At 44.8% G+C, this 12,213-nt stretch overlaps 1 protein-coding gene across 1 annotated transcript in view; it reads right to left on the bottom strand.

Moving 5' to 3' along the window:
• KIAA1549 (KIAA1549 ortholog) overlaps positions 1-12,213 on the bottom strand; it is a 109,627-nt gene that overhangs the window by 28,225 nt on the left and 69,189 nt on the right. Inside the window, exons 14-16 of the mRNA XM_035021194.1 lie at positions 11,896-12,119; positions 10,773-10,926; positions 5,166-5,483 (exon numbers count right to left, since the gene is read on the bottom strand). Coding sequence (XP_034877085.1) covers positions 5,166-5,483; positions 10,773-10,926; positions 11,896-12,119 — 696 coding nt within the window. The remainder of the gene's footprint in view (positions 1-5,165; positions 5,484-10,772; positions 10,927-11,895; positions 12,120-12,213) is intronic.

The following is a 12,213-nucleotide window of genomic DNA, read 5'->3' on the forward strand; positions in this document are numbered from 1 at the left end:
ATCCTGGGATCATGACCTGAGCCGAAGGCAGCCACTTAACCAAATGAGCCACCCAGGCGCCCCAGAATATGATCTATCTTGATAAATGTTCTGTGTACTCTGTTTTAAAGCTAATTTTTAAATTTTAATTCCAGTATGGTTAACATAAAGTGTTATATTAGTTTCAGGTGTACAGTATAGTGATTCAACAATTCTATACATTACTCAGGGCTCATCATGATAAGTGTACTCTTTAATCCCCATCACTCATGTACTCTTGAAAGAATGTACATTCTGCTCTTCTTGGATAAGGCACTTTATAAATGTCAATTAGTTCAAGCTGAAAATCAGTATTAATTCAAGACTTGTTCAAGTTTTCTCTACCTTGATGATTTTCTATGTACTCATTCTTTCAATTATTGAAAGTGTTGAAGTCTCTGCCTATAACTGTGGCTTTGTTTATTTCTGCATGCAGTTCTATCAGTTTTTATTTCACATATTTTGATGCTCTGTCATAGGCACATAAACATTTAGGATTTTATGTCTTCTTGATGAACTGACCAATATAGTATTATGAAATGATCCTCTGTGTAATATTGTTTACTATGAGATCATTTTGGCTAACATTAATATAGCCACTCCAGTTTCTTGTGATTAGTGTTAACACAGTTTATCTATCTCCATACTTTTTTTTTCTTTCTCCATACTTTTAACCCATTTGTGGATTTATATTTAATGTGAGTGTCTTGTGGGCAACAGATCATTGGATCTTGAGTTTTATTCCACTGATAATCTCTGCCCTGTAATAAGAATATTTAGACCATTCATATTTAATGTGATTAGGGCTGAATTTAAATCTACTATCTTGGTGTCTGTTTTCCATTTGTCCCATATGTTCTTTGTTCCCCTTTTCCTCTTTTTCTGCCTTCTTTTGGACTGCATACTTTTTTTTTAAGATTTTATTTGATTGATTGATTGATTGGGTGGGGGGAGAGAGAGCGCAAGCATGCAAGCCGGGGGAGGGCCAGACGGAGAGGGAGGGAGACAATCTCAAGCAGACTCCACACTGAGCACAGAGCCCAACACCAGACTCAATCTCACGACCCTGAGATCATGACCTGAGCCAACATCTAGAGTCAGATGCTTAACTGACTGAGTCATCCATGGGCCCCAAGACTGAGTACTTTTTATAATTTCATTTTTACTCTTTTGTTGGCTATTAACTATTACTCTGGAAGTTTTTTTCATGGTTGCTATAGTTTATATTCTATATTTTTCATTCATCACAATCTACCTGCAAGTGCTATTATTTCACTTCATGTATGCTATACGAACATCAAAAGAGTGTACTTCTATTTCTCCTCTCTTGCCCTTTGTGCTATTGTGTTTTCATACATTTTACTTCTATATATGCTATAAACCCCATAATACACTGTCATCCTTTTGCCTTAAGTAGCCAATTATCTTTTTAAAAAATTTTAAATAATAAAGAAAAAGTTTTTTTAAATTACCCACATATTTACATTTCTAGTGTTTTTCACTCATTTATGGAGATCCAGATCTTTATCTGGCATCATTTTACTTCTCCCCAAAGAATTTCCCATAACATTTCTTGTAATTAAAGTCTGCCAGTGATACATTCTTTCAGCTTTTGTATGTCTAAAAAGTTTTGAAAGTTATTTTCAGCAAATAGAGAATTGACAGTTTTTTCCTTCAGTTCTTTAAAGGATTGTTTCACTGTCTTCTGGACAATGAGAATTTTGCTGTCATCCTCACCTCTGTTCCACTGCATTACAATGTGTCCTTTTTCTCTGGATGATTTCAAAATCTTTATCAATTATTTTGAGCAATTTGATTATACTGTTTGGTATAATTTTCTTCATGTTTCTTGTGCATAGTGGGTCATCAAACTTTGTGGATCTGAAGATTTATAGTTTCCAACAAATTTGAAAAACTTTTGGCCATTATTTCTTTATTTTTTCTAACTCTCCCTCCCTTCTTCTGGGAACTCCAATTACATGTATATTTAGTCCACTTGAGGTTGTCCCGATCTCATCAATGCTCTATTCATTTTGTTAGTCTACTTACTCTCTTTGCTTCATGTTGGATAGTTTTTATTACTATGTATTCAAACTTACTAATCTTTTCTTCTTCAATATCTAATCTGTCACTAATCCCATAAGTATATATTTTATCTCAGACATTATAGTTTTCATCTCTACGTTGATTTGTATCCTTTAATGTCCTCAATGCCTCTACTTAATACATTCAATCTTTTCTCTAGCTTCTTGAACATATGGAACTTCATTATAACTATATTTTTAAATCCTTGTCTACTACTTCTGTGTCATTTTCCTGCCTCTGCTTATATGGTTAGTTTTGATTGGATTTCAGACATTATTAATTTTACCTTGCTGGATGCTATATATTTTTGGTTTTTTATAAATATTCTTGAGCTTTGTTCAGGTTCACGTATTGTTTTTATGCTTAGGTAGAGCTAGGGAAGCTTTAATCTGGGGCTCATTTTGCTCCACTACTGAAGCAAACCAATGCTCCTTCTGAGTAATCTAACTGGTGCTCCATGAATTATGCAGCTTTCTACTCTGGAAGGAAAGGAACTGTAATAATCAGCTTGGGCTGTCATAACAAAATACCACAGAGTGGGTGCTTCAACAACAGAAATTTGTTTTCTTGCAGTTCTGTAGGCCAGAAAGTCCAAGATCAAGGTTCCAGCAGGGTTTTGTTTATGGTGAGAGCTCTCTTTCTGCCTTATAGACAGCCACCTTCTTGCTGTATCCTCAGATGGCAAAGAAAGGGTGCCAGTTCTATCAGATCAGGATTCCAAACTTATGACCTCATTTAACCTTAGTCACCTCCCTAAAGACCCTAGCTCCAATATAGCCACATGGGGTTTAGACTTCAACATTTGGATTTGGGGGTTACACAATTCATTCTACAGTAGGAACTTATTTCCACACCTGTGTGAGCTCTGAAGACCATTCCTTCTAATCTTTTTAGGTGGTTCTTTCCCCAGTCTTAGGTAGTTTCCTCATACCCTTAAACTGGTCAGTACTCAGGTGAAGATTCTCTGCAGATCTCTAGAATTCTCTGCTTTCTTGTACTCTCTGTTGTGAAATCTACCTATCTTTTCCTTCCCAGTCTCCAATTCTGTCTTTCTCAACTCAGAGAGAACACTGCGCTCTGCCTGAGGTCTTCCTCCCTGCACCGCAGCTAGAAACTCTCTCAAGATAGTAAACTGGGACATGTGTAGAACTCAACTCATTTCTCAGTGATCCCTCTCCTTTGCTGCCTAATGCCCAGGATTGTGAAAACCCATTTATTTGTATGTGTGTATGTGTATATATATATATATATTTTTTTTTTTCCCCCTCCTTGTTATTTTAGTTGTTTCTGGAAGAAAGGTAATCCAACCTTGTTCCTCCATCTTGTCCAGAAGAAATTTGTACTGGGCACTTTTAATTCTGTCTCTGCCATGTTTTTCTCCTGCAACCATTAATTAGCCTTCAGACTTCCACTTAGATGCCATTTTATCTACAAAATCCTCCTAAACACCTCACAGCTCAGGTAGATGCTCCCTGGCTGTACTTTCCCCCTGCCAAGGCGTCCACCACATTGTTTTAAAATCACTGCTTCAGGGTGCCTGGGTGGCTCAGTTGGTTAAGCGACTGCCTTCAGCTCAGGTCATGATCCTGGAGTCCCTGTATCGAGTCCTGCATCGGGCTCCCTGCTCAGTGGGGAGTCTGCTTCTCCCTCTGACCCTCCTCCCTCTCATGCTCTCTGTCTCTCATTCTCTCTGTCTCAAATAAATAAATAAAATCTTTAAAAAAAAAATAAATAAATAAAAATAAAAATAAAAAAAAATAAATAAAATCACTGCTTCAATTGTCCACATACCCCCTGCCATAATGCAGAAGTTGGAGCTGTGCAGGGTACACACAGCAGTACTCCATAAACCTACCTGGATTAATAAACAAATGAAAGAAACTTAAAGTGAAGAGACAGTAGCTGAAGCCACATTCACTGTATCAAAGAATTTGTTCTAGGGCACCTGGGTGGCTCAGTTGGTTAAGTGACTGCCTTCAGCTCAGGTCATGATCCTGGAGTCCCGGGATCGAGTCCCGCATCGGGCTCCCTGCTCGGCAGGGAGTCTGCTTCTCCCTCTGACCTTCCTCCCTCTCATGCTCTCTGTCTCTCATTCTCTCGCAAATAAATAAATAAAATCTTTAAAAAAAAAAAAAAAAAGAATTTGTTCTATAGCATCCATTTCCTTAAAGATTATAAACTACCAGTTACAAATACGAAGTATTTAATATTTATAGTTGTAACATTAAAAACAACGAGATGGAATGGTATTTTCCCCACATGGTAGCAGTTATTGAAGGAAACAATCTGTTACTAACCACATACTTTGAAAATTCAAACCAATTTCAGAGATAAAGATTCCTTTAACATGTGTTCACTACCACCCAATTTCACCTTAATGTGGGTAACAAAATCAGAGGACCCAGTATAAACACTCCTTGAGAAACCGGGTCTAATTAAGTTCCCTCTAGCATCAAATGTTTTAGTCCAATCATCCAATCTGGAATTAGCAAAAAAATATTTAATGTTACATCCTTCAGTTTTACCTCTTCCCCCATATTTTGAGAAGGCACATTTGAAAGGACTGATGGAGTATGAAAAAAATAAAGGATAACAAAGGAAGATGAAATCCTGAAATGTTAAGTCCTAAGATGGAAACTTGATATTTGAAATGGTTGTCCTTGCCTGCCTGTGGGCTAGCTGCCTATAGTCCTGGAGCCTCGAGGACTGCTCCAGTCCCAGGTGACCTTCTAAGAAGAAGCCCAATGATTTGGTACATTCTAAACTGTACCTTTTATAAAGACATCAATAAGAATATGCTTTGACAGTTGCCCTACCTCCATTTCACGACACTGAGGGAACCGAGGAAGAGACTCCCGTAAAATACCAGAGTTGCATAAAAGGATGCTTCCAACATTAAGAATTAACTCAGGAGAAAATAATGAAAACTGAGGTCCCTCAGCCAAGCTTTAATTCTGATCAAATGAATTCAGTATTATTGTAGTGATTCTGAAATTGAGGAAGTCAGGCAACAAAATTCCAACATCTGGCCCATGAGAGAATTCTAGAAGGCCAGTACTTACGCTACATGGGTTGTTGGCCGTCTGAGCAGAGCTGTAGAAGGACCCCCATTGGGTGGCTCGCCTCTCATCCCGGGAAGGGGTGCTGTTCACAGGCAGGATGGCTGGGACCCCAGGGCCTGCGACCGCAGAACTGGCAGGCTGGCTGCTGGGGGCCACGAGAGCAAAAGCATCATCCAGGAGGGAGTGCATGGTCTGGCGCGCCTCCTCGATTGACGGTTGGGGCGGGATGTACTGGGAGGCTGGGAAGGGCAGGCCTGGATACCTCCCCAGCTCAGCAGAGGATGGGGTCTGCACATCGGCCGGGAGATCGGGATCGGACTACAGCAAGGCAAACAGCAAAGGGAACAAGATCAGATGTGAGCTTCTGTGGTGATTCGAAAGCAAAACTACAGGGCCAAAATGGCATTTAACAATTTCCACTGACATTGAGGAAGAAGTTTACCGTAAGAATTTTCTAAATAACAGCTATGGGATGGCAGTGGCAGGCGGAGCTTGAATTAGGATGAAAGAAAAAAGTGAAAATAGTCAACAATCATTTGGCCAGCAAAACTCAACCAATTAGCTGAAATGCAGTACCTGCAAGTATGTATTTTTATTAAATGCCTCTAAGAAGCTAAAAAATGTCTCAGAGTCTTATATACTAAAATACCAAGTCAACTTTCCATAGATACCAAAAACTAAAGCAGTCTATTGACTATGGTAAGAAAAAGTCACCCTATACAACCCCAGAAGAGATCAAAGTCACCACCACATTGCACCTGTGTGTGTATAAACAACTTTGATACTTACTGTAACAACTGATTATAATGGTAAATAGAGAGTGTTTATTCAGAAACCACATGTCTTTCAAATGGAGCTACCTCTGAATAACATGAGTCACCCAGAAAGGTTTAAATTATATTCTATACCTACTGTCGAAGAGGTAGGGATATAAGTAACAATTAAGGTTTCTTAAAATCTTATTTCCTGATACTGCTTTATGAGCAAAATGCTGCCATAATATACACAACAGACAAAAGAGGAAACGGATGTAAAAGGAAGCCCTCCTGGTGTCAGCAGCGCCGGAAGCACATCATCACTGTTACTGCCAGTGACACCCTGAGGAGAAGGGGCTCTGCACCAGGGGCTGGTGATCTGGTGCCCTCCACGAGGAAGGGTGGGCGCCTTGTATCTAGAATGCTTTGCTCGTCCAACTGGCCCAGTTTGGCTCAGCTGGTTGGACCACCCTACTCAAGGGGCTAAAGGAGACATTCCTGTCTGTATTGATGTTCGGATCAATGACTCTTTTACAAAGAAAAATCTCTGTTCCACAGACACATCCTTACTCTCAGACAACTGTCTAAAATGCTTCCTCATGGGGCGCCTGGGTGGCTCAGTCAGTTAAGCGTCTGCCTTCAGCTTGGGTCACGATCCCGGGGTCCTGGGACTGAGCCCCACACTGGGCTGCCTGCTCAGCGGGAAGCCTGCTTCTCCCTCTCCCTCTGTCTGCTGCTCCGCCTGCTTATGCTCTCTCTTTCTCTGTCAAATAAACAAAATCTTTAAAAAAAAATAAAAAATAAAATAATACAACGCTTCCTCATGATTAGGTCCCGTCCAACAGATGATCATTATTATTCACGCCAGCGTCGAACACTGAAGGGCAGCAGCTGTTTAACCCTGAACAGACAGAAAACCACACTACGGCCTGGCATGCCGCACTTGGCCCGCAGACCTGTTTCGCTTGGCCTGTGCGGTCTAAAAGAAATAAAGAGCCAATATTTCTCAAAACCTGAAAATTTTATCCTAAAGCTCAGATTTCTGGATTCTCTCGGCAGACTCTGAAGCTGTGGCATCACCAGGCCCTGACTCCTCCACAGAAACCACGGCCCTTGAGCCGTGACCACCCTCCTGAGGTGGGGCCGGCGCCCTTCCCCTCCCAGCAGCGAGTGGGTGGCCTCGCTGCCACGGACAGGACACCCTGGTCCCGGAAGTCTGTTTCCTTAAAACTGGGCTATGGCAGGAAAGGTTCTACTAAGTGACATCTGTCACCTAGGGATTCTAAGTAAGGATTTAGAGCCCCAAAGGGCTCTTGGATCTGTGACGGAGCCCTGGAAGAACTCTGTGTTCCTTTCCCTGTGAGGTGGATAAAATGTCCGCGTGCAGGCCCTCCTCCCATTCTTGGGTTTTCCTGGGGAGTAGAGAGGGAAGACTGACGCCAGGAGTGTGTCACCAACCTAACAGTTCACAGTAGAGCAAAAGGAAAAGTGTCTCTGTAAACACATCCCCGTGGTAAGTGAAAGGGTCTCTCCAAAGACAGAAGCGATGTTCCTGGTGGTTCCAGTAAATGGCTAGGTAGCTGTTCTTCAAAAAACAAAAAAGAAAGCAAGAAAGCAACAACCGGCCCAAAATGGAGCCATTGCCCCCAGAGAGCAAAGCAAGACTTTACCGCACTTTCAGCCTCTCCCAGGAATGTGACCTTTAATCAGTCAATCTGGAAATTCCTGATCAGCATGAGTGAGGTCATCTGCACAACAGACCCCCCTCCCCCTTTCCCCAAAGAAAGGTGACCTTGCCTAAAACAATCCACTCTTTGTTAGAAAACTTCCTTTTCTGCCCTCTTCGGTCTATAAAAACTTTCCATTTCGTACCACCCCTCGGAGCTCCTTTCTACTTGCTGGGTGGGATGCTGCCTGATTCATGAACTCCTGAAGAAAGCCAATGAGATCTTTAAATTTACTCAGCTGAATTTTGTTTTAGAACACTGCATTTCAAGGAAGCGAGCGTGCGGCCACATAAAAAACTGCAGGCCCGAACTGAGATTCCAACGGTTTAACTTTTACAGCAAGAAATATATTGTGAAGCTGTGAAGGCGGGACTCATGAATCCTGCCAAGAAGGCAAAGAGCTACGGAGCCATGACATCATAGCTTCCGGTTCCTTCTACCTCCGGTTCCTTCTACCTTCTACCATTTGGCGGGCTCCACTACCAGCACCTTGCAGGCCAAGAAGAGGTCTTGTTCATTCTTCTATATCCCAACATCTGCACAGTGTTTCACAGATAGGTGGTACTAAATAATAAATGGGTAACAGTGGTCTATGAACATTAAGATTTATCCAGGATCCCCACTGGAATTTGAATTCCACTCTCTTGAGTCTCAGTCTGATAGCTTCATTACTGGTCAATTTGTTTCCTTTGTGTAGATACGCATCCACCTATCATTCCTGAGAAATACATAGGAAGTTTTTTGTTTTTTGTTTTACCTTCAGTCATCAGAGAGGATGTATGATCAGATACCCTGGTTGGCCGAGGACAATCTCAACTTACGCCTGCTGTCCCAATATAATCATTAATAGAGCCTTCTATCACGCTCCCAGGTGTCAGGTTTGGATGATAAATTAGATCAGGGGTATACAAACTTTTTCTGAAAAGGGCCAAATGGCAAATATCGTAGGCTCTGAGTCATACAGTCGCTGTTGCTCTGTATTGGAAGTCTGCTACTCAGAGAGAACAGCCAGAGAGAACACACAGATGAACGAGCATGAGAGTGTTCCAATAAAACGTCACAGGAACTGGTCACTAGCTGGATTTGGCCTGAGGGCCACAGTGTGCTGAGGCCTGAATTATAATGGTAACCCCTAGCTACCAAGAAATACAGGAATATTTCTTTCACCCTAGGAGAACAGAGCTCATAACGAGAAAATATTTTGAGGGTGAAGTGCAAAATTTAAGAAAAAACATGTATGTGTAGTAAAATCTTCAAGATGAAATACTACCTAAGAAAAAGTGAGTTCCAACAAAAAGGCATTATCTTTGAGAGCACGTGGTTTAGAATTTTTACAGAAAGTAAAAAGTCCATCTGAGAAAAATTTCATTTTAGGGAATCTCTGAAAAATGAAGCCGGCTGACTGAGGTGGTGCTCTCCAGGGAAGGGTTTATTTCCACCAGCTGAAGGAGGAACCTCTGCACTTGCTGCTAAGAAAAAAAAAGCAAGAAGTGAAAAGATGATCCAGGTCCCCCCTGAAGGCGGCCTGATTTTGGATCACCGATGAAGACAAATGGAGAGATCAAGGGGAAGACACAAGACCCAATGGCATCAGATGACAGAACTCAGGGGTACTTAAAAAAAAAAAAAAAAAAAGAGGGGACAGGATTGAAATAGCGCTGGTGCAGATTTTCTTTGAGGGAATGAGCCCTGGCTGGCTAGGGAAGTAAGGGGGTTGGGGAGAAGTAATGCCCCCTTCTTCTATTCATTGGTTTCACACATCAGGCCTGCAAGTCCCGGGGGAGACAAAAGCCAAAGCTTCAAGTGAACATCCTGGGGAGCCAAGGGGACAGTCCTCCCAGATGAAGCCAAACACCACAGACGCCCAGACAACCACCTGTCCAAAGCACAACAGCGGTACAAGAGCTCCATCTGCTGTAAGAACTGCCGGGACCGGCTCCCCTATCTTAGGAACTCGCTCGCAGCCTTCCGAAACAGCCAGAGTCAGGAGCAAAGCAGCTGAGTCTATAGAACCTTGCACCCCTCTGGGACTGCACCAATCCTCATAAGCAGGCGCGGCCAGTCTTTAGGACACTAGAAATACAGGAAGCTGCCAAGGAAAAGTCTGGTTCTTTCAGATGACCACGATTCAATGCTATTTAGCCCCAATGTCAGTGTGGTGTTTGGCAGATTTGTGTGATCAGGTTTCACATCTTTCGGGGTCAGTTATTTGTGTAATTAGGAGACAATGGCTAAGGGCACACAAGCTCTATCCAAAGTGATCGTCACGTACATCACAAACCCCTTCTCCAAGGATGTGGGTTTGTTTGTTTTTCCTCTTGCGAATTTCTCTCTAAACAAGGATGCCTCTGTGTATCTCTGGGAGGAGGAAGGGGTCTTGTGCCACGAGCCAGGCCTGCCCCCGGCACAAGGCTATCGGTGTCCAATGTGTGTCTGGCACTGCTCGAGTCAGCCACATCCGGAGTTCCCTCCCCATCTGGGGTGTCTCGCACACCGGTGGGGAGGCGGGCCCTTTCTTCCCTACTCAGTGGGGTCTGTGCATGTGCCTTAAGGCCACCAATGTCTGCCTTGAGCACCTCAAGCAGTTCGGAGTGGGCCCCTTTCCATTTGAAAACAAAAATACCTAATTCTGTATTTTTTAATTTCCATTAAGCTTTTTCTTCCATTAAAATTATACACGTACACACACACACATAAAATACCTTCTTAGCACTCCAGGAACAGAAGGGAGAGACGAAACCCTAAGTATCCCTTCTATTACCAAGAAACCCAAACAACTCTCGGACCAGGGGAAGACAAAAAGAAAAAGGAAACAAACTTCTGTTTCTCAGTTAACCTCAAGGAGGACCCATCCCGAAGCATATGACAGCAGGGCTTGCACACAGAAAGGACCAACACAATTTCCAGGGGGCTCACTCAGCTGCCCGCTGGTCTCTGTGACTCATGTCTCCCCTCAAAGGAGCAGCCCACCGGCTCCCTCCCCCCACGCCTCACGGCCCAGCTGGCCCTGGAGTGTCAGTCATCTGGCAACATGACCGCACAGGGCCACGGCCGCCACTGCTCACTCTCCTTCCCCTAAGAGCCACCCCACCCTGACCCCAGAAGCAAGAAGCAGCATTACGTACTGGGCAACCGATGTAGGCGGAGTTGTGGACACCGGGGGGCCTTTTGTAAGTGCCGTCGCTGTCTGTGGTGATGAGTCTGTCCTTCTCCGCATCTCCGGGGCAGCCATTGACCTGGTGTTTCCGACGTGGTTTGGGAGATCGCTTTATCCTGGAGCTTCGGGGGGGGGGGCAGAGGGGGGGAAGAGGTTATCTTGGTAGGAAATAAATCTTCCTGTGCCAGTAGCTTATCAACTAAACACTAAGTATTTTCTGAGCATCTGGGATGTGCTGGCCACTGCGGTAAACACCCCAGAGGATACAATGTGTAAGACACAGATTCTGCTGTAAGAAAGCCACAGTCTACCTGAGCATATTCAAACGCATGGAACAGCAGAGAATCATGTAAGGTAATAAAATACCATGACTTTCTTTCAGACATTCAGAAAAGGGCAAGGTCAGTGTCGGCTACCGATACCGTGGCTGGCTATAGGGCCTGAACCGGGCCTTAAAAAGCAAGTACGATCTGCAGAGGAGGAGGGATGCGGGGACAGGGTGTGAGCCTGCACCTCACACCCTGTCCCCGCATCCCTCCTCCTCTGCAAGGGGAAGCAGATGAATGTGGGTGGGGGCGGAATGAGGGGACCATCTAATGGGGAGACCCTGTCTACACCGCTGGGCCGTGGAACGCAGCCAGAATGGAGAGGCAGGGCCCCGCCTGTTACCGAGCGCAGGTTCCACGTGGCAGGTAACCAACACCATTACAGGTGTTGAACAGGGCAAGACACAAATGAGGGCAGCGATCAGAGACGACGCATGCGCCTTAGGGACGGGGGTCTGGAAGACCAAGAGACCAAGACTCTGAGGGCAGCTGTGGGAAAAGAAATGGCCCTGCCACGCAGAGGAGGGGAAGGTACTGGGAGCGAGGGCGGGATGGGGGGAGACGGAGGAGGGAAGCCGGGGGGGGGCCATCTGAGAAAGAAAGGGCGACTGCAATTTTAACTAGCTGACTTCGAGGAGGCAGAGTACACCCAGGAATAAGGGGCAAGAGGAGGGGCAGGAGGGTGAATGAGAGCAGCCGGAGCGGGAGCAGAGCCGTGGGCGCCTCCGCAGGCAGACCTCGGGGAGCCCTGCTTGGGACGCGCACCTCTTCCTGGGCTCTATGAACACCGAGGGCACGCTGGCCGTGGGGTCCAGGATCTTGTCGATCTGCATCTGCGCCCTGCGGTACACACGGTGCCGCTCGCGCGTGTCGCCCGAGGACACGTCGTCCACCACCGGAAACTCGTAGTGCCCGCGGCGCTTGGCGCGGAGCCGGATCTTGTTCCGATGGTGCTCGATCTCGGACTTGTGCCGCAGCGCCGTCTGGATCTGCACGGCCGAGGGAAGACAAGGGAGACACACGGAACGTTCCCGAAGGGGCCCCCAGGTGGAGGGGAGACCCACGGAACGTTCCCGAGGGGGC

This window comes from Mirounga leonina, unplaced genomic scaffold (genome assembly GCF_011800145.1).
Source record: "Mirounga leonina isolate KUSES-001 unplaced genomic scaffold, KU_Mleo_1.0 Mir_174, whole genome shotgun sequence".
Classification (NCBI taxonomy): Eukaryota; Metazoa; Chordata; class Mammalia; order Carnivora; family Phocidae; genus Mirounga; species Mirounga leonina.